General features: G+C 43.1%; 1 protein-coding gene across 3 annotated transcripts in view; it reads left to right on the plus strand.

Annotated features, from left to right (window-relative positions):
* Positions 1-5,861: 5,861 nt before the first annotated feature.
* The window catches only part of Tbc1d12 (TBC1 domain family member 12), an 87,565-nt gene continuing 70,504 nt past the window's right edge, over positions 5,862-22,922 (plus strand). For 2 of the 3 annotated variants that reach the window (XM_051146424.1, XM_051146423.1), the window contains exon 1: positions 5,862-6,617. In XM_051146424.1, coding sequence (XP_051002381.1) covers positions 5,923-6,617 — 695 coding nt within the window. In that variant the 5' untranslated portion in view covers positions 5,862-5,922. The remainder of the gene's footprint in view (positions 6,618-22,922) is intronic. The other variant, XM_051146425.1, reaches the window with a different exon arrangement.

Genomic DNA, 22,922 nt, shown 5'->3' on the forward strand with positions numbered 1-22,922 from the left:
AAACTTCTGTTTTCTCATACTGAAATTATGTCAAAAACTTTCATAGGATTATAGCAGTGGCAACTATTTCCTACTTTCATTTGTTATACTTTGTTTTTGTTTTGTTTTGCTTATTTGAGACAAAGTTTCATGTAGCCCAGGCTGGCCTCAAGCTTGCTAGTAGATGAAGGCAGCCTTGAATTTTTGCTTCTGCCTCATCTCAAGTGTGTTTGCATTACTAGCTGGTAGCACCATGCTTGGTTTACGTGGTGCTGGGGATCAAACTAGGGTTTCCTACAAGCCAGCCAAGCTCTCTAACATCTGAATTATAAAGCCAGCCCCTATCATTGTCTTTAGAAACTTATAAGTATTTTTTTTTTTCGAGACAGGGCTTCACCTCGTAGAAGCATGCTGGCCTCAAATTCACAGACTAGCTTTAGGAGTACATTTCCTTATGTGTGTGCCTGTAACTTGCAGGAGTCTGTCCCATCCTTCCACCATATGTGTCTCAGAGATCAAGCTCAGATCGTTAGCCTGGCCACAGCAAGGTCCTGAGCCAGCGTGCTTGCCCTCTTATCCATAGCTTTTAAATATGGCCTTATAGGCCCTTTTCTTTTCAAAGGCAACTTAGTGTCCTGTTACAAGATAAAGTGTATTTGCATTACGTCACAGTCTGTAGCTTTGGTGTACATTTAGAAATATACTTCAGAGCATCCTTTTAAAAAGTTAACTTCTACTCAATCAAAACTTTTTACAGGGGCTGGAGAAATGGCTCAGTGGTTAAGAACATTTCCTGCTTTTGCAGAGGACACAGGTTTGGCTCCCAATTCACAACCATCTGTAACTCTAGTTCTAGGAAACGGAGTCTCTTTCTGACCACAGAGGGATCCTGCAACCATGTAACACACGCACACATATACATAAAGTTAAAAAAATATTTTAAATGTTATGAAAGAAATAGAAGCTGGGCATGGTGGTGCATACCTAGAGTCTCAACACTTGGAAGATGAAGACAAGAGGATCAAGAGTTCAAGGCCATCCTCAGCTATATATTGAAGCCAGCTAGGGCTGCATGAGACCCTGTCTAAAAAACAAAGACAGACAAATAAAAAACCCCAAATAATATCAATAAAAAGTATAAAATAAAGCATCTACCCTTTCTCTTTTCATGGCAATTCTTTTTATCTCTATAGATACAAAATTTTACACATCACTGTAATTATAGCATTTAATTACACCCGCCCCCGCCCAAGACAGGGTTTCTCAGTGCAACCCTGGCTCTCCTAGAACTTGCTTTATAGACCAGGCTGTCCTCAGACTCAGAGATCCACCTACCTCTGCCTCCCGAGTGCTGGGATTAAAGATGTGCACCACTATGCCTGGCACACAGCCCTACTTTTATTTAGCATGTATTTGTTAGAGTTCTCTGTATTTTTGAATGTCTGCCACTTGTCTTTGACACACCTAGCTTGCACTTCCCATATTGCTGACTGTTAAGCAAATCAGGATTTGTGTCTTTAAAGCATTTAGCGTAAGTGTCTCTGCACAGCTGTTATCTTTTTTTTGGAATGGTTTCCTTTTGACAGATTCCCAAGGGTAGGGTTACAACGCCTCCTAATATTGTCACGTATGTTGTTGCTCCACCAAAGGATCATTGTGTATTTTTAAAGTGTTTCCTCTATCTCTTGGTTTGTGGTTTGTCCCATTGTGGCTTACCAAACAGCAGCTGCTCTATGATCTTTCTGCTGTTTATTTCCCACTCATATCTCACGCATCTTTGAAATACTTGTTATCTTATTATAATCTACAACCTTGATCCCAGTCACCCTTTTTTTCCAGATGGGGTTTCACCAGGAACGTATGGAATTTAAATTGTTTGCGGAAGCTGAAGATGATTTCAGTAGCAAACCAAATTGCATAGTTTTGTAAGATCACAAGGTGCTACTACATTACAGAGCTTACTTTTAATTTTTTGTTTGTTTGTTTGTTTTAGTTTTTCCAGACAGGGGTTTCCCTGTGTAGCCTTGGTGGTTCTGGATTCAATATGTAGGCCAGACTGGCCTTGAACTCACAGAGATCCACCTACCTCTGTGAGTGCTGGGATCACAAGCCTGCGCCACCATTCCTGGCTTACTTTTGACATCAAACTTATTCTTTATGCTATCAATAAATTTCCAAAGAGACACACTGACGACATGGTTCTTTGGTCTATTCATCATTGAAGTTAGTTACATAGTTAATTGGTTTGCCCCAGGCGTGTGTGTGTGTGTGTGTGTGTGTGTGTGTGTGTGTGTGTTGCTGATGTGTGTGGAAGGTTGAGTGACACTGATCTAAGGGTCTGTGGGTGGTGCTGGAGGTGATTTAACACTGTAGATGGTACATCATACTTAGATGCTCTTTCAAAATCTAGTAAAGCCCAAGAAAGATGGAGAAAAAGAATAAAGAGCCCAGAAGATGGTTCAATGGGTAAAGGAAAGCACTAACAATTTAGATGTAATATGAATAAATTATAATAACATTTTAAAAAAGAAAGCACTACCTGTGCAAGCCTGCTTACAAACACCCAAAACAATAGTAATTACTACCACTAAAATTTTTCAAAGGGTGTAAAGAAATTGAGGCCTTTGTGCTCTTCCTGACTACAGACCCAGCAAAATAATCAACTTACGAGGGATCACACAAAGGATATAATGTATCGTATAAGGAGACTTTTCTTTGGAAAAAAAAAAAAAACAAATAAAATGCTAAGGCAGAAACTTTTAAAAGGTTTAGTTACTATTATTTTGAAGCAGAGTCTTGCTGTATCCCAGACCAGCCTCTGATTCCTGACTATCCTGCAGAAAGCTCCAGAGTGCTAGGATTGCAGAGTACCACACTACACTTATCCTTCCTTCCTTCCCTCCTTCCTTCCTTTCTCTTTTTTTATTAGTGAGTGGAAAGTGTTATCTCATAGTTTTGATTTGTCACTCCCAAATACCTTACGATGATATTCTCATTGAGATTCAATTTAACATATCTTCTCCAAAACATATATATTCAAATTTTTACACCGCTTCCATGATTTTGAACAGACTACTTCACATTATAGCCCCCATTGGCCTGAACGCACCATACAGTCAAGCAATCCTCCTATCTTAGCCTCGTAAATGCTGGGATTACAGATATGAGTTCATTTTAAAATTGGGTTGTCTTTTGACTGATTGATTGAATTTTTTTTTCCTTTTGTTTTGTTTTTGAGACAGGTTTATCAGTGTAGCCCTGGCTATTCTGAAACCCATTGTGTAGACTAGCCTGGCTTTGAAATCAGACATTTGCCTGCCATGCCTCCTGAATGCTAGAATTAAAGGTATGCACACCACTGCCTGGCCAAGTGTCTTTTTAAATGTTGAGTTATGATTTATTTCCTTCGAGATAAAAATTTGCTATGCGCATTGGAGAGATGGCTCAGAGGTTAAGAGCATTGGCTTGCTCTTCCAAAGGTCCTGAATTCAATTCCCAGCAACCATATGGTGGCTCACAACCATCTACAAATGTGATCTGACGCCCTCTTCTGGAGTGCGGGTGGACAGGCAAGCAAAACACTGTAAACATAAATAAATAAATCTAAAAAAAAAAATTGCTGTGTATCTCATGCTGTTCTCAGATTTGCTATGTAGGCCAGGTTGGCCTTGAACCTGAGATTCTCTTGCCTTATGCTAGAGAGTTCTGTGATTATAGGTGTATCCTACCACATTGGTTTATTATTTCTGTATGTATTCTGGGTACCGCTCCCATAATGAATATATATAGGGTTCCTACGCATTTGTTTTCTTAAGGTCTTTGTGTAGGTTTGTGTAGGTATCTCTGTGTTCCTATGCATGAGATAAACATACACTCATGCCTAGGGAGGCCAGAGCTCAACGTCAGCTGTTATTCCTTTGGAACTGTCCACCATACTGTTTGAAACATGATCTCTCCCCTGCCCCTCTTGGGTTTTTTGTTTGTTTGGTTTTGTTTTTTTTTGTTTTTTTTTTTTTTTGGTTTTTGGTTTTTGGTTTTTCGAAACAGGGTTTCTCTGTATAGTCTTGGCTCTCCTAGACTCATTTTTTAGACTAGGCTGTTCAATCCACTGGCCTTTGTCTACTGAGTGCTGGGATTAAAGGTGTGCCCCACCACGCCCTCTCAGTTATTTGAGACAGGCTGTTCTTGACTTGCTTTTTAGACCAGGCTAGCCTCAAACTCACGAAGTTCCGCCTGCCTCTGCCTGAGTGCTGTGAATATAGGCATGGGCCACCACATCCAACGAGACATGGTCCTAGACCTAAGGCTAGCTGATTTGGCTAGGCTGGTTGTCAGAGCATCCCAGGGACCTGTCTCTCCAGTGCTGGCATTAGAAGTGCGTTCTACCACAGTTGCTGGGCATAGAATGAAGGTCCTCACGCTTGCATGGCGAGTTGGCCAACTGAGCTATCTTCCCATCTCTCAAAAGGTCTTGATAATAAATGCTTTTACTGCATACACCTACAGAAAAGCAAATTATGAAAGACACTTGATAGTGCTTATTCTGAATGGTCGGTACATGGATGCACATTTTATTACTAAACAAATAGGTTATATTCACTCAAATCTGTTCATGGATAATATTTTAAACACAAAGCTTTAAAGGCTTGCCTCTACTGCTTTACTAAGTACTTCCTACTGTTTCTATACTTAGTTTTTTTATTTTGTTTTGTTTGTTTGCTTTTTGTTTTGTCTTTCAAGACAGGGTTTCTCTGTTTAGCCTTGGTTGTTCTGGACTTACTTTGTAGACCAGGTTGGCCTCAAACTCATAGAGATTAGTGCTGGGATCAGAGGTGTGGGCTGCCACCACACACCTACCCTCCCTCAGCACCCCACCCTCCCATTCCCTCCCCCCCCCCTTATTTTTATACTTAGCTTCAGAGACATTTGTAGAATAAATGGTCTCTAGCTACTTCTTCATTCTGCTACCACAATGCCTATTTAGGCCTTTTGCACAACTTACTCATCTCTTCTGAAACACCAACACTACTGGGTCTCTGCTCCACCTCTACCCTCCTTCTGCTACGGAGGTAAGGTCACTCAAGAGTCACCTTGGTGCCTTACATAATGCGTCACCACCAAACCAGAACCTTAACCCACGTTTTTGAATTCTCACTACATGATAGTTGACTCCAGTGTTTCCCTCCCAATCTAGTTTGCTTTTCTTCACGCCACATCGGTTTCATAGCTTTGTTACTGCTGACCGGCCCCTATCACTCCTGTGGCTAGTTATTATTTGTCTTGTGATTTGTACGTTAAATACATTGTATTTCCACTAAATAGTCATCATTCGATTTTAATCCATTTCCACAGGGTGCTGCAGTTACTTAATAGCTGTTCTCGCCCTGATCCATTTCATCTCCTTACCCAGGTGACCATGACAACTAACGTGTTGAACAGTGGTACCAGGTAAGACTTGGGAAAACATGGAAGACTAAGCGGAAAAGGTAGCTTAAGTGGCTATCAAGAGGGCAATAAAGACATAAAGGATTGCAATTGAGTTCCTCACTGTTGTTAGAGCAGGTAAAAACTGTCAAGATAGAAGGACTTAGGCTCATTTCGTTAGTTTGCTCTCACACACAAATCACGTCAAGTGATTTGTTTTTTGGGAAGTGTGCGGTACGGTACTCGTGCTTCTGCTAAGCACTGTCACCCAGCGAAAGCGCCAATCAGCTGACGGATCCCGGATTGTCCTCCCGGGTCGCTCTATCTGCCTTCTCTATGGTTCGGGGACGCGCCGGGTCGCAGCAAGCCCGGCCCAGCCGGCGCGCGCGCGCGACCCTAGCGCGTGCCCGGCCTCCGGCAACTGCCCGAGCGGGCGGGTGGGAGGGGTGGGTCTGGGAACGTTGCGGCGGCGCTGGCCGCGGCCCCTGCGCGCAGGGCAGTCTTGCTCCGCCGCCCCAGATGATGGGTCCCGAGGATGCCGGAGCCTGCTCGGGAAGAAACGCCGAGCTGCTCCCAGTCCCGGGGCCCATGGGTCTGGACGGGAAGACTGTCCCGGCCGCCGGCGGCTTTGGCGGAGGCGCTGTCGCCGCGGAGCCGCCCCGGGAGGCTGGAGAGGAGGAGGCGCCGCCGCCGCATCTCCTGCAGCGGTACCTCGCGGCTGCCGCGGGCCCGCTGCAGCCCGGGCTCGGCGGGGTGGAGGCGGTGGCTGTCCCCGCGGCGCGGCGCTCAGGCATGACCAACGGGGACTCGGGCTTCTTGCTGTGCCCGGACCGTCGCGGCCGAACCTGCGGCCGCCCTCGCCTGCAGGAGCCCGCGGACCAGGGCGTGGACGGTGCGGGTGGCCCGGACGACTGGGCCGCGCCGCTCGAGGACCCGCTGCGGAGCTGCTGCCTGGAGGCCGGCAACACCGACGACCCGGACCCCACAGCCACCACCTCTGCCGGTGGGGTCGGTGGGAGCGCGGAGCCCAGTCCCGGCCTCTCCGACGCTCGCTTCAGCTCTCGGAACACGTTCGAGGTGAGCCGCCGCCAGAGCGTCGGGGACCTCCTGCCCTCGGCGGGGCCGCCTGCACCCTTGCCAGCGGCGGAGCAGGGCCCCGGTGGCACGACGGCCTGGGCTCGACGGAGCGGTGGCTTCGCGGATTTCTTCGCCAGGTATCTCACCGTCGGCGCGGGGGTCTTGGGCGGGGCCGGGAGCAAGCGACCAGCGAGCGCCTGCCTTCCAGCGACCAGGCGCGTCGGGAACTCAGCTTTGATCAGTCGCTAGGGAAAGGGGAACCGGATGGCTTTGTGAGCTCCGGGTCAGGAGCCAGTCTTGGTGTTACTCTGACCCCTGGGAGCATTGTGCTTCTAGGTCTGACCAACCACCTAATGCCGTATATTCAGTTTCTTCGTCTGGAACCGCGTGTAACCACCGCCCTATGTATTAACTAGGATTGGAGCGGCCGTGTGTTCCTACAGGTGTGGTGTCCAAGTCTGCGAAATTCATTTGCTTGAAATCTAATAAGCCCATTCCATTAGCTTGGGAATTTGTGATTTTTAAAAAATTTAACTACTTTTATTTATTTTGTGTAGGTGTGTGTGTGTGTGTGTGTGTGTGTGTGTGTGTAGGCCAGAAAACCACCTTAAGGCTCTCCCCTCTCAAGAGGATTCAACTCAAGTGGTCAAGCTTAGCTGAAAGTGCCTTTACTCATTAAGCTTTTTCGCCGGCCTAGTTTGGAGATTCGTGAAATCAGAAATGGTTAATTTTCTTATCTTTTTTCGTTTTTTGTTTTGGGGGTTCAGAAATAACTGTCTGCCTCTGCCTCCCAAGCGCTGAGATTAAAGGCGTGTGCCACCATGCTGGGCTCAGAAATAATTATTTTTCATAGTATTTCTTTCGAGTCAGGAGTACACACTTGTAATACCAGTACTACTGCAGGATGAGGCAGGAGGATTGCCACGAGTTGGAGGCCAGCTTGGGCTACATAGCTAACTGTGCAAGGCCAGTAGCCTACCCATGGAGTTAGATGCTCAGGGACTTAGTGTGCAATGTGTATGTTGAGAGTGGGATTTGACTCACTTTTATAAGAGCTTTTATGTTTGGGAGCATTTATTTTGTGGGCATGGGTTGCTGGAACGCTGTAATTATCTTGAAAGATTTCATTTTTACCCATTTCCCATAAGAAGATCCTGCTAGGTAGTTGAGGTAGCCTTAGCCCCCTCCCATCCTGCCTTAGCCGGGAATTATGATGCTGGACTTTGCAGATTCCAGAGAGAGGCTTTGCTGGCTTAAGAGTGATAGGGTAGTCGTGGCGGAACCCTTTGTGCATATTCCTGAAAAACAAGTGTCCTGTGAGGTAGATTTTGACTCTTTTGTTGTTGTTTGTTTTGTTTTGTTTTTTTTCAGGTTGTTTTATCTCCAGGCAAATAAAATATCTCCAATGTATACAATCTTATCTTTCACAGTTTTACTGCTTTTATTCTTTTCAGAGATTTTAAACTATGATCTGAAGTAAAAGAAACATGTTTGTTTCTTTGGTTTTTCGAGACAGAGTTTCTCTGTGTAGCCTCGGCTGTCCTGGACTCACTTTGTAGACCAGGCTGGCCTCGAACTCACAGCAGTCCGCTGGTTCTGCCTCCCGAGTGCTGGGATTAAAGGCGTGCGCCACCACGCCCAGCATGTTTTTTGTTTTTAAGTACAGCCTCGTTGCAGCCCAGGCTTGCCTTGACTTACTGACCAGGATTGGCCTTGGGATTTTATCTTGTCACCACTGTCCTATGATTAGAGCTTGTGTCACCAAGTCTGGCTCATATGGTGCTGGACATCCAGTCCAAGCCTTCGTGCATACAAGGCAAGCCCTCTACCAGCTGAGCCCAGTTCCAGCCTGCCCTCCCCAGCCTTTCTGTATTAGAAAGTTACACAGTTAGTGTGCCTGCTTGTACACAGTGAGGTACGTTTTATATTGTAGTAGGCATTTCTTATTCATCTTTCTATTTTAGTATCCCCTGTTTTCTTCCTGCTTGTTTAAAAACAAATGTAAACTTACAAATATAAAGTTTCTTAAACCCAGAATGGAAAATCCTCATTTTATATTAGATAATGGGGATAAATATATAGCACTGAGATCTATATTTGTGCCTTTATTTGCAAAAATATATTTAGTTTTCTTGCTGTTATTCTTTTTTAAATTTCCTTTTTTTGAGATGGATATCAGCATAGCCTAGGCTGGCCCGGAGCTCACTATGTGGCTCAAGCAGGTCTCAAACTTTTGATCTTCCTGCCTCAATCTCTTAAGTGCTGGGGTTACAGGTATGAACCACTTGCAAACAAATATTTCAATCTTGCAGTGACAGTATTATACAAGGCCTCAGAGTGACTTAACTTACATGTGTTTTGATACCTTGTAGCACTGTACTGAACTACAGCTATCTTGATCAAGTTTTGAAGTCAGGTGTCAGGTAGCTTTAGACCTGAAAGTGCTTTGGAGATCACCAATCCAACCAGTATCCCCGAGTTCTTGCTCGGTGCCAAGCATCGAGAATAGACATGATTTAGACTATTGTCACTGACTTGGTTAGTAGAGGTTAACTTGGAAAAGAGATACATAGATCTTTACTGCAGTTTGTGAGCAATCATGGCAAATCTATGTTAGGATCTTTCATCTTATTAGCTGCAGACAGTTTTCGTCAAATGTTAAACTTTCTTTAACCTTTCATATACCTAGATTTCATTCACATGGATATGTTTTTCATATGTATCAGAGAACTGGATTTTTTTCTGCTGTGTATGTATGAATGTGTGTGGTATGTGTGCTTATGTCTTTGCATGTTCACGTGTGTGAGTCTTTCTCAGTTGCTCCTCACCTTGAGGCAGGGTTTATTAGTTGAATCCAGAGTTTACTCATATGGCTAGTCTGAGTAGCTAGCTCCATCTGGGGATTCCCTGTTTCAGCTTCCCCAATTGTTGTGATTATAGGCAGAGCACCACACCTATCCACAACCTATCTAGCCTTTATGTGTGTTCGGGATATGAACTCATGGCCTCACACTCAAGTGGGACGTGCTTTCCTGACTAAGCCATCTCCCTGTCCCAAATAACTGGGTTTAAAAATTTAAAAACATAGGTACTCAAAGGCTAATTTCTTTATTGAAAATTTTGAAATCTTTAATTAGTTAATTGAGTGAGTGAGTGAGTGAGTGTACATGTGAGTGTATACTTGCCAAGATTCATGTCAAGGTTCTAGACATCATGGCTTCCTTTACATGACTTCCTTTGCATGGGCCAGAGTGAGAGGAACATTTTTTTTTTTCCTGATATGTAGCCAAACTTAGGTGCATGTTGGGCATCTTAAAGGCAGGCACTGACGTTCATCTCTGTGCAGCATCTAACACTTGTATGAATACCCCATTCAACTTGGGCTAAATTGGTCACTTTCATGTCTTCTCTTCTTTACTGTTTTCTGAAGAGTATAATTGTGAACAAATTCTCAATCCTCAAGTAAAATAATCAGCAAATACCCGTTGTCTCAGCAACTCAGGTTACTTGTTATTTTGCCTGTGTACGGTTGTCAACTGAAGTTCCTGCCGAGGGTTACTTTTGGAATCAGCTCGTTCTTAAATGCATTCTTAGTCTTTGGAGAATCCAGCTCCTTCTTATTTTCTGGATGAAGCAGCTCACTGCTTAAAGAAGCAGCTCGGCTAGCTAATGGTAACTAGGCTTAGAAATGGGGCGTGCTGGACTGCCAGTCTCTCTTGGATTTTGAGTTGCCACCTGTTTATGTTAGGGCGTTGTTCTGTCTTACCTCTTCGTCATCTTTGTTTCTCTTTTTTCCCTCTTACTACTTTTTCACTTTACTAGACAAAAGTCTATAGCTAATGTTTCAAAAGTAGCTTTATGGCACGCATGGCAGTTTCCCCATACTGGGGGAAATTGAAGCAGGAAGATTGCTGTGAATTAGAGGGAAACCTTGGCTCAAAAAAGCAAAGCAAAACAAGCCAGAAAGCGTCATCCTTGTTTTAATGCAATGGTGGGAAGAATTTTATGGCAATTTATGTTTTACTACAAAGTGCTGTGTTCAGTTAGGATGCTTCAGTGACCTGAGTCGAAGTTGTTTAAAATATACAGGAACTTGTTTAGGTAGACTGCTCTTTTTTTGGTTTTGTTGTTGTTGTTTTAATTAATTAGTTAATTAGTTCATTTGACTGCTCTCATTTTGAAGAGCCCCAATGGCCATCTCTCACTTTCCTTCCTTTCCTGTCAGGTAAGTTCTTCTTTTTTTTTTTTTTTTTTTTCGAGACAGGGTTTCTCTGTGTAGCCTTGGCCATCCTGGACTCACTTTGTAGACCAGGCTGGCCTCGAACTCACAGTGATCCGCCTGCCTCTGCCTCCTGAGTGCTGGGATTAAAGGCATGAGCCACCACGCCCGGCTTGTCAGGTAAGTTCTTTTACAACCTGGGGAAGGAAATCAGCATTTAAGCTACACAATAACCTTATGCCTACAGCAGTTCCCGTTGCAGTTTACTTTAGCTTTGAGTGGACACTTTGCTGTAAAAGAGTCTCCGAGGTAACCATCCCTCAGATCATTGATGCTTTACTGTTGTGTAAAAATGGAAATGCTGGGATTGAAGGTGTGCACCACCACTGCCCCATGTTTTTTTCATCTTTAAATAATAGGTTGCCAGAGACATGCTAAGAACCATTCCTTTCAGCTCGAAGATCTCTGTGGAAGATGTGAGGTTTCATTTTTGTAAAGCCTACTGTAGTGGATGAAAAAGTTCAAAGCCTACAGCCTACTTTCGCATAATCATGGTAAACACCAATTATCTGTGTTCTGTTTCTTAGGTGTAGACAGTATAAACCAGCAGCTACTAGTGTAGCCGAAGTTGGTTTCAAACTGCAGGTCTTCCCCAGCACTGGGATTACAGACATTTGCTACCATGCCTTCTTTAGATCTGTTCTTTTCTAATGTACTTTTTTTGGAGGATGTGTATGTTATGAGAAATAGCATCTCTGAAACCTACAGATTTAATGGAAAGGCAGTGGAGTGAACTTTTGGCATTGTCTGAGGAAACATTGCAGTTTGTATGTTGAACATTATTTGTGCATGTGATAGAGTGGATGTTGGACTGGATTTTTAAAAATATATTTTATTAATTTATTCATATTACATCTCAATTGTTAGCCCATCCCTTGTAGCCTCCTATTCTTCCCTCCCTCCCATTTTCCCCTTACTCCCCTCCACTATGACTGTGACTGAGGGGGACCTCCTCCCTCTGTATATGCTCATAAGGTCTCAAGTCTCTTCTTGGTAGCCTACTATCCTTCCTCTGAGTGCCACCAGTCCTCCCCATCAAGGGGACGTGGTCAAATATGGGGCACCAGAGTTTGTGTGAAAGTCAGACCCCACTTTCCACTCAACTGTGGAGAATGTCCTATCCATTGGCTAGATCTGGGTAGGGGCTTGAAGTTTACTGCAAATATTGTCCTTGGCTGTTGCCATAGTTTGAGCAGGACCCCTGGGCCCAGATCCGCCCATGATAATGTTCTTCTTGTAGGTTTCTGGGACCCTCTGGATCCTTCTATTTCCCCATTCTCCCATACTTCTCTCACCTAGAGTCCCAATAGGATGTCCTCCCCTCTGTCCCACTTTGGTGGTAAGTGAAGAATTTCATGGGACATATCCCTTGGGCTAGTTTGAACTGGATTCTTAACAGAGATGAAACTTGGATTAAAAAGAAAATCAAAGAAGAAACCAAAAAGGAAGGAATGTTGAAAAAGATTAAAATATTATCTTTTTGTTTGGTTTGGTTTAGGGGACATAATTATAGACAGGTAAAGCCAAGTTTTTAGCTTAATTTTATGAAATATTTAACTTGGCTTACTGATGCTTTTTATATTGTGTTGTCATGGGAAGTTCTAGGGAAAGAGCAGAAACATTTGGAAACTTTGAGGCAGTGCATCTGTTACCATCTCTAATGTATTCAGAAAGGGAAAGAGAAATCTTTTCTGAGGCTACTGTTTCTCCCAGGTTCTGTCAGAACTCTGCTAGCTCCATGAAAGTCGGCCCAGATGGTGCTGCTGGAGAGTTGCTTAGGGCTTATACTGAGATTTCTTTTCTTCTGTGTTTGTGGATGAGAGAGAGAGAGAGAGAGAGAGAGAGAGAGAGAGAGTGTGTGTGTGTGTGTGTGTGTGTGTGTGTGTGTGTGTGTGTGGGTTCACTTGCTCAGACACTTGGTGGTGGAAGTCAAGAGGTTGGTATCAGGTGTCTGCTATCCTCCTCCTCCTCCTCCTTCATTATTAATAATTTGTCTGTTTGTTTGAGACAGGGTCTCTTGCTTGCCTGGAGCTCACTCTTGGGTAGGCTGATGGCCAGAGAGTCACAGAGTCAGTCTCTACTCACCCAGGCCCATCACTGGGGTTTTGGGTATCTGAACTCAGGTCTTTATGCTTGAGCGTCATAGTTCATTGACTTTCTTTCACTACTGACTGACTTGAAAATAACAAAACAAACAAAAACCATCAACAACTTATTTATCCTGTGTATGTGTTCATGTGCATGCCCTGGAGAGTGGGTGGAGGTCAGAGGACAGTTTTTGAGACTGAGTTGTCTCCCCAGCTTCTGCAGTGGCTCTTAATTTTTTTTGAAAAGAATTAGTTGGAAGGAGGGAGAGTCACCAAGAGTGAAGTATTTTGTTTCTAAGTGAAGACTTCTGGATTCAGTAGGATGGAGAAGGAGTCTGCCCAGAATCTGAATTTTACAAGTCTGTCCCATAGCCCCCACTATTCTGCTCATAGTGGTTCCTGGACAGTAATCTCTGAGATGCTAATGCTTCTCCTGATGGATTGATGGCCTGGGCTCCTCGGTGGGAACTGGATGGAACCACAGCACACAGAGTTAAAGCTCATGGTATGTCATTGATCTGAAGCTTGGTCAGAGCTGCTTATTGTTATAAACAGATAGCAATAGAGAGCAGACGAAGAAATCCCATAGACAGCATTTACACACTTGAGAATTCAGGTGTGCATAGTGAAATGTCAGCTTGCAATTTCCTAGTGGGAAGAGTCTGTTATTTATGCTGCTTAGACTGTGTTTGCCTGTTTTAAAGAAAGCTTTAGCTTGTTAAAGTCTTCCTGAGTTTCCTGATGCAAAAACATAATTGTCTGTTTTTACAGAGTATCAAGAAGCCTTTTAATTTGCCTCCCTTTTCAAGTTCTGCACAGATCATGGCTTGTATCCCACTGAAATTTGTTGCTTCAGCCTTTCTTGAACTCATTTTTGTGGCTAAGATGGAGGAAACCCATGTGACTGTCTGGTTTTTCAGCAGATTCTTTCCTGCAGTTAAGAGAAGTTTTCCTTAGGAAACCAAACTAGCTGCTTTAGAGTGAACTTGATAATCGTGTGTTTGATTTACCCTTGAGTTTGACTTTTTAATTCTTTTTAAATTTAAATTTCATGTTCGGTATTTTTTTTTTATTCATGCTAAAGATATTTCTATGTGCCTGTCCCTAACCCCACATAGATTAAATATTTTAAATTTGGAACTGAACATTATAGTTTTTAAATCAAATTATATCTACTCTCTCTCCCTCTCTCTTTTCCTCCCTCCCTCCTCCTGTCCTTTCTTCCTTTCTCCACCCCTGTCCCAAGGCAGGGTTTCTCTGTGTAGCCCTGGCTATCCTGGAATCCACTTTGTAGATCAGGCTGACCTGGAATGCAAAGATCTACCTGCCTCAACCTCCAGAGTGCTGGGATTAAAGGCATGTATCCCCCACCACCCAGCCACTGTTTTCTTGTATTTCCTCAAATACTGTAATATACACGTACACCATTTTGAGGTAGATGTAAACTTTGTTTTTTGTTTTGATCCCGTGTCGGATGTGAAGCAGACTTGGAGAGGGCGTGTGATACTTGACAACTGGAAAGGGAGATGCCTCTTGCAGGGGCATGGTCTTTGCCAGTTGATATATATCCAGGCATGGATTCTGAGAGGATAGATAAATAGAGCCCAAAAACCAAAGATCAATGGCTTTTGCATCCTTGGCTGTTCATTGCTGGCGATTCAGGACGTTCCTGGAGAAAGACACTCCAGAGAAGACTTCTAAGAGCCTTCTGTGTCTGCTGTTGCTCCAGCTGCTGCTTGCTCCTGCTGTTCTGTTTGCTGGTGGAATCCTGAAGATGAAGAGTGGAATTGGCCCAGGGAACTGAGTCTAAAAAGGCCTACTTCTCCTGTCCCTTTTAACCTTCTTTTTCTCCTATCTAGGGTGTGTGGGTTGGAAGGGGAGTAGAGGCATTAACGAACCCCAAATAAAGTAGGCTTTAAAAGATCAAAGCCTACACCATCCATCATATGTTGGAGGTTCTTTATTTTTCTTTATTTATTTATTTTTGGTTTTTTGAAACAGGGTTTCTCTGGGTAGCCTTGGCTGCCCTGGACCTCACTCTGTAGACCAGGCTAGCCTAGAACTCACAGAGATCCACCTGCTTCTGCCTCCTGAGTGCTGGGAATAAAGGTGTGGGCTGCCACCACCGCCTGGCGGAGCTCTTTAGAATTTCCAAGTTCGGTTTTCATCCAGACTTCAGTTAACTGGAAGCAATTCTTTTGTTATTGTCACTGAAAAAATTTACTCAAGGACTATAGCTTTTGTGTGTGTGTGTGTGTGTGTGTGTGTGTGTGTGTGTGTGTGTGTCTGGGGGGTGTCGGAAAGGGGTAAGGGGACTCAGCCGACAGGATTTAGATTGCTTTGTTTCCGTACTGTTCTTACTCAGGTAGTTAGAAAAAGATAAAACCGGGAGGCATGATTAGAAATGTGAGCTGCTGTTAGAGAATAAATGTGAAGAGGTTTATATAGAGAAAAATTTGCTGGGAAGAGTAAATGATAATAATTTAGGAGTTAGTACCTTGACCTGTGGCAATTAAGGTGCAGATTATATCTTTCAACTTTTTTATTCTTTCGGTAATTCTTATTTTAGTTTGCCCATTCTTTCATAGCGTTTTTTCTTTTTAAATTAAATTAAATGTAGAGTCTCATTATGAAGGTTGGCTGGCCTGGAACTCATTGTATAGACCAAGATGGCCTCTCACAGAGAGCCTTCTGCCTCTGCCTACTGTGTGCTGGGGTGAGCTGCACACATCATTATGGTCAGCCTTCCATGGCTTCTATATTATGCAACTGAAATATATTTGATGATTGTATTTAAGGAAACATTTTAATAACTTTAGGCTCTAGAGGCTGACTTGGGTAAATGTGGGTATTAAAAAGTACATGTATGAGGGGTTAGAAATCTGGCTTATCAGTTAAGAGCTCATTTGCTGTTTTTGCAAGGGATTTGGATTTGGTTCCCAGTACACACATGGCGGCTCACAACCGTATGCAACCTCAGTTCTTTATTCTGGCCTTGGTAGGCACTAAGTACACCCATATTGCACATATATACATGTAGGCAACACACTCATATACATAAAGAAGAAAAAAATCTTTAAAAAAAAAGTACATATTTGAAAAGTTAAGACAACATGGTGTGTGACACAGACCTGGCCCTTTGCCAGCACTTAGAGAGGGGTGGATGCAGGAGGACCAAGAGTTCATGATTAGCCTCAGCTAGCTACATAGCAAGTTCAAAGCCAGCCAGTGCTACAAGAGACCTTGTCTCCAAAGCAGACAAACAAAAGTAAGATAAATATAATTCATAGTTTTATACTACTCTTGAGTTCCAGAGCTAAAAGAGGAATATTTCTCTTATTAACTATAACGCTACCAAATGGTATTTAACGCTCTTACTCATGAAGAAAAAATTCATTGTTATCAATAACATATGCTATGTAGAAATTTAAATTCTAAAGTAGTTATTAAACTTTCAAATACATAAAGATCACATCTTAACAGTTTCTGTATTCTGCTTTTTACTGTAGTGACCTGTATAGATACTTTTAAAATAGTTCAATAGAGAGCTCCCCTGAAGAATACAATTTAAGTTGCTTTTTTTACTTTCGTGGGTCACTAACTTCCTGCCCTCATTTGACTTTTAAAAATCGTGTGAGTGTGTGGCCTTTAGGTCATAAAGCAAGCGTGTTTGTAGGTCAGAGGACACCTTGGGGAAGTCAGTTCTCTTGCTCCACTTTCTGGTCCTGGATATCAGACTGAAGTCATCAGAGGTGGCAGTAAGCACCCTTACCCCACAAGGGACTTTTGTTTGTTTGATTTTTATTTTTTTGAGTAAAGGTCTGACTATAGACTAGGCTCCAACTCACAGAGATCCATTTGCTTCTGCTTCCTAGTGTTAAGGGCATGTACCAGCACACTTGACCCTAATTGACTTTAAGACTCTATCAGTATTACTGAAAATTAAAGAAACAGCTAATGCTGGGGAATAAGAGACTTGTCATTCAGAACTGGGTATTAATTTCAAAAATTTTTCTGTCTAAAGATGAATGACATCTCATCATTATTGTACAAGGCAATCAGCATAATAAAAGATCCAGCTGGAGGATGCTGCACAGAGCTATAGTCAGGGATGCTGAGATAGAGATTCGCTTTCAAAACTGGTGCTTTTAGTGCCATCTATTTGGGAGGGTGAGATGGGAAGATCTCTAAGTGAGGCATAGTAAGAGCTCATCTCAAAAGCAACAACCAAAACAAAGGAAAAAGTAAAGCCAACCCTGTATTGTGGCTCCAGGGACTCAGAACTGTCCTGTGTGAAGGGTAGTCACTCTAACATGCTTTGGGTCACATGATGGCCTGCCGCTTCAGCAAGGAGCCAGTCCTCTTGTTTTTATTTAATATCATCGAAACACAGTCCTATAATTTAGTTGTTCATTTTGTAGAAGCACACCACTGTCTATACAGGAAATATAAGATACAGAAACTACAAGATATCTTTGGTTATTCTTGGAATTTCAGCTGATCTAACTTGAGCCCCAGCAGCACCAACAACAGAGCTCACGGTGGGATATTTATTCCATTTGAATTGTTTCACCTAAGTAGAATTCCATTTCCTTAAGGCAGCCTGCTAAAGATATTATTAGAAATTTCTTTATGTTGAAGCACACTATCATGGTTCCAGTATGCCTTCTAGAACCACAAATAACAAGTTAGTTCCTTGTGGGACTTGTTTGTTTGTTTGTTTGTTTGAGATGGGATATAGCCAAGTCCAGGCTAGCTTGGAGCTCCACCACTTGAATACTGAGATTCTGGATGTGCCTACCATGTCTATCCAACATACAAAGTTCTTATAAGCTAGTGTGTAATTTTTCTCACTGTTTATTTATTCAACCAATTTTATTGGGACCTATTATATACACTGAACATTAGGGAAAATAGATAAACATTTTATTTAAAAACTTAAGGGGAGGGCCATGGTGAGGCATGACTTTAATCCCAGCACTGAGGCAGAGGCTGACAGATCACAGTGAGTTCGAGGGCAGTCTGGTCTAAAAAGGGAGTTCCAGGGAAGCCAGGATTATAGAGAAACCCTGTCTTGAAAAATAACCAGTCAACCAACCAACCAACCATCCAACCACTTAAGAGTAGGGCTTGGGGGATGGTTCAGTTGGTACAATTGCTTGCTACCCAAGCATGCTGAGCTCTGATCCCCAGCACCAGTGTAAAAACCTCCATACTGTGAGAAGCAGACATAGAGAGGTCACTGGAATTCTTTTGTCAGCCAGCCTACTGGAATTAGTGAACTCCAGGTGTAATAAGAAATCGTCTCAAAACTATTGTGGAGGGTGACCGGGGAGGCTACCTAGCATCAGCCTCTGCTTTTACACACACACACACCACCACCACCACCACCACCACCACCACAATATCCTATAAAATCAGTGTTTAAAATATTCCTGATTAATGTTCCAAAAGAAGCTATAACAGCTTCAAGGCAACAGCCATTAATTTTGGAGTAAGAAGTAAGGAAGTTTTCCACAGTAGATCAAGCTTGGCGTTTTACCAGATGATGGCTGGATTGGAGTGACGCTGTGCAGACGTACAGCAGTGTGTACAGAATCATACATGAAATAGTGCAAAGCTTTTTGTTTGGTCAGCACGATACTCATCAGTATGATTGAGCCCAAGGTACATGCAGCAATGTGAAAAGCAGAGGCACACAGGTGGGAACTAAATTTTTATGACCAAGTAAGTTGAATCTGTTCAAAGATGATGATGGCGGTGTGTGGAACAGCCTTCTCCTGGCCCTAGGGACTGATCCTGGTTCTCATGACATGCTAGGCAAATGCTCTCATATCTAAGATACATTTCTGCATTGATTTTAAGGTAGGTTCTTAGTAATTTGTCCAGACTAGCTCTGAACTCACCAGGTCTCCTGACTTACCCTCCTGAGTTTCTGGGATTATACAACTAGGCTCTGCCGCCTCTGACCAATGAGCAAGAGCAGCTTTATTAGTGGTTAGCAACTGAGTTGGGAAGAAGAGGCTGAAGGATCTCATACAGCGCAGGCTGACTTCTTTTGTGGCCACTTCCTCAGCACTGAGAATACAGATGTGTACTACCATACTGGATTTGTGTGGTACTGGAGATCAGCCCTGGGCTTCATCCAAGCATTCTACCAACTGAGCCAGATCTTTAGGATCTTCCTTTTAAAAAACAAAAACAAAACAAAAAGCTAAAACATGCTTAAAATTGGGTTTCAGAATAGTAACTTGTAGTGGAGTGGCAGATATTTTGGGACCTGAGAAACCTAGGCCTAGAGACAGCTATGAAAGCGAGAGGGTGCTTGTTGATATTACTAAATGTAGTGTGTAGGTACAGTAAGTACTAATAAGTAAGTCTTTCTGTTTTTGTTAGATGTGATGGTTACTAAGTTGAGTGGCACATATGGTTATGGCATTGGCCTTTAATGAACTTAGTAAAGGTACACTTTGAAAACCTAACTCTTCTTTTAAGGAAAGTGAAATGACATGAAGCTACTTGTATGGAAAGTTAGGCGCCTTCACTGTATTTTGTGAGTATTTCCTTGGGACTAGAGGACTCAGAAAAGCTGTTAGGCTGGTGCTATAGATGGGAAAGGAAAACAGCTGGGAAGCCCTCAAGGGTGCAGAGTCGTCTGTACATCAGTGTGTCCCTCTGAATCCTGCTTCATAATTAGATTGTGATAGTTACAACAGTTAACCATTTTTGAGAATTAATGAGCTAAAGTCAGTGTTGAGATTTATATACACAATTACTTGTATATATGTGTCTGTTAAGTTCCAAACTCCCTGAAATTAAGAAGTGTATTTAGACAATTTTTCCTCTGTATATACACATAGACTATTTGGTTAAAAGCTTTTAGGCTGTGAGGTGCTGTTCAGGCTCCATTTCCCCTCCTCTAAGACCACTACTGGTTGATGCTGAGAAGGGAAGCTGGCAGAATGGCTGGGGGCTGAAAGAGGCCTCAGGCAGTGAGCTGGACAAGAATAGACTATTGGGAGACAAGCTTCAGTTTTGGGGGGCTGGAGGGAGGGCAAAGGCTACTTAAACCTTAGTGGGAGCAATGGTGCAGGCCCCGGGACATGCAAGCCTGGGGCAGCAGGGAGGCATCCTATTCCTGCCAATCTCAGGATGAGATTTCCCTGGTCCCCACTCTTACTTTGGTCTGCTTCCCTAGTCCCACGGCTCCTTGGCCCCACAGTGGGGGTCAGGAGAGATGGCTCAGCAGTTAACAGTGCTTACTGCTCTTGTGGGGGACCCAGGTTTTGTTCTTAGCTCCCACATGGCAGCTCACAAGCATCTGCAACTCCAATTCCAGAGGATATTGTTAGCATACAGGTGATTCAGCTAGCCTGCCCTCATGGATCTTATGACATCACCAGGTGCTGCTACAAAAGGACTGCCTGCCACTTCCGGTGCTCACACTCATGCTTGCTGCCCTCTGCCTCTGCCTCTGCCTCCTCCTGCCTCTGCCACCTCTGCCTCTGCCTCTGCCTTTCTGTCCTCCCTGCCCTCATGGTTCTGCCTCTGCTGGTCTGCCTGACTTCATGTGCACTTGTCTGCCTTTACCCCTTCTTCAGGCCTCCTCTCCCTTCCCTCAATAAGCCTCCTTATACCACATCTGTTGTAATCCCTCAGGGACATGGGCTCGCTGTGGAACCCCCTCACCACATCACATTTCAAAACAAGCATGATGCCTTCTTCTGACTTTTGTGGGCACCAGACATGCATGCAGCAAAACATCCATAGACATAAAATAAATCAGAGTCTCTCTTGGTCTCTGTCTCTGTCTCTCTGTCTTTGTGCTGGCTAATTTTATACCAACACCTGATACAAGCAAGCGTCATTTGAAAGATGGGAACCTCAATTAAAAAATACTCCCATAAGATCGGGCTGCAGGCAAGTGGTTGATGTTGGAGAGCCAAGTCCTTTGTGGGTAAGACCACCCTAGGCTGGTGGTCCTGGCTTCTATAAGAAAGCAAACTGAGCAAGCCATGGAGAGTAAAGCATGGAGAGAGCAAGCCCAGGAGCCAGTAGGCAGCAGTCCTCCATGACCCCTGCATTATCAGCTCCTGCCTCCAGGTTCCTACCCTGCTGGAGTTCCAGTCCTGACTTCCTTTGATGATGCATAGAGATGTGGACGCCTAAGTCAAATAAACCCTTCCTTCCTAAGTTGCTTTGGTTATGGTGTTTCATGGCAGCAATGATAACCCTAAAACAGTCTTTCTCTCTGTGTGTCTGTCTCTCACCCCACCCCAGAGAGATGGTCAGCACTAAAGAACACTGGCTGCTCTTCCAGGGAACTGAGATTCTATTCCCAGCATCCACATGGAAGCTCACAAATACAGCTCCAGTCCCATAAGAACTGATGTACTCTTCTGGCCTCCTGGGTTTCAGGCACAGATGTGGTACACAGACACTCATGTAGACAAAAACACCTATACACATTTTTTAAAAAGAAAGAAGAGGAGGAGGAGGAGGACGACGACAACAACAGCAACAACATACCTTAAGGTGACTTCCTAATGTGAATATAACTGAGCTTTAGTCTAGAAAGCTTCTGGAACAAAATCATTTTTTCTTTTGAACTGTTAATTTGTTTTGCTTTTGAATTTTTGAAACAAGGTTTCTCTGTGTAACTCTGGCTGTTCTGGAACTCACTCTGTAGACCAGCCTGGCTTTGAACTCAGAGTTTTGCCTGCCTCTGCCTCCTGAATACTGGAATTAAAGGCTTGTGTCATCACCACCCTGCTCTTTTGAACCATTTAACTTAGGGCATTTTAGCAATGTATTGGATGAAACATAGAAACAAGATTAGTGTAATTTGAAACAAAGAAACTGTCACAAATGCTTATTAGATATGATCATGGCAAGTGACAGTGTTGCAGCTGTCAGTGTTTCCTGGAAGTAGTAGTAATGTCATTGAGTATTAGGAGAATTTTCAGGAAACTACAAATAGCTGTCCAAGAAGATGCTTGTAAGTGCACCATTGCTTCAAAGTGTGCATGTCATGTCAGCACACTGACTCTGAAACTATCGTACTGAGGTATATTCACTGTGCATAGTATTAGGTTTCACAAAGACACTTTCTTTCAAGTGTATTATATTTTATCTTTTCCGCTGTATCCTTTCCCTTATTCAGTCTTGAGGAAGAACTTTATTTATTTATTTATTTATTTATTTATTTATTTATTTATTTATGTCTGTCTTTGTGTACCGGAGAAGGCCAGAACAGCGTCTTAGATACCATGGGGTTGGAGTTAGAGGCAGTTGTGAGCTTCTCAGTGTGAGCGCTGGGAACAGAATTTGGGTCTTCTGGAAGAGTAGGAAGCACTGTTAGACTGACCCATCTTTCTAGTCCCGGTTATGAAGAACCTTTGCCTTGACTACAATATAAGGTCTCTGCAGCGCTTAAAATTTTTACTTTATTTTCTTAAGATAACGTTTCTCTGGGTAGCTTTAGCTGTTTTGGAACTTATTTTGTAGATCAGGCTGGCCTTGAACTTAGAGATCTATCTGCCTCTGCTTCCTAAGTGGTAGGATTACAGGTATGCACTACTGTGCCCAGCTAAAATTCTTGAAGCAAAACAAAATCAGAATCTGACTTTGTAACTCAAACCGGCCAGAAATTCACTATATAGCCTAGATTAGCCTTAGACTCACAAGGCTCACTCTGCTTCAGCCTCCCAAGTGATGAGATGATGAGCAGGAGCCATTGCACCAGCTTTAAAATACTATAAAAACGACAGTTTTCATGTTAGTGTTGCCAGTGGTTGTTGTTGGTTGTTTCTGTGTCTTAAGACAGGTTTTTAAGTAGTTCCACAGTAGTCCAAGACTAGCCTTACGCTGCCTCTGTGGCCTCCATTTTTCTCATGCTTGTATTATAGGTGTGTACTGTAATTTCTGTTCTTTGACAAAGAAAAAGTGATTTTTTTTCTCCTTTATTAATAGTTCTGATCTCTGAATGTAGTTAGAGTGGTTAAACATCATGTATAAAATTAAACTTATTTATTTTTTCATTTTTAGAATTTGTAACAGTGACAAGGATCCAGAAA

Source organism: Acomys russatus, chromosome 5 (assembly GCF_903995435.1).
Source record: "Acomys russatus chromosome 5, mAcoRus1.1, whole genome shotgun sequence".
NCBI classification, from domain to species: domain Eukaryota; kingdom Metazoa; phylum Chordata; class Mammalia; order Rodentia; family Muridae; genus Acomys; species Acomys russatus.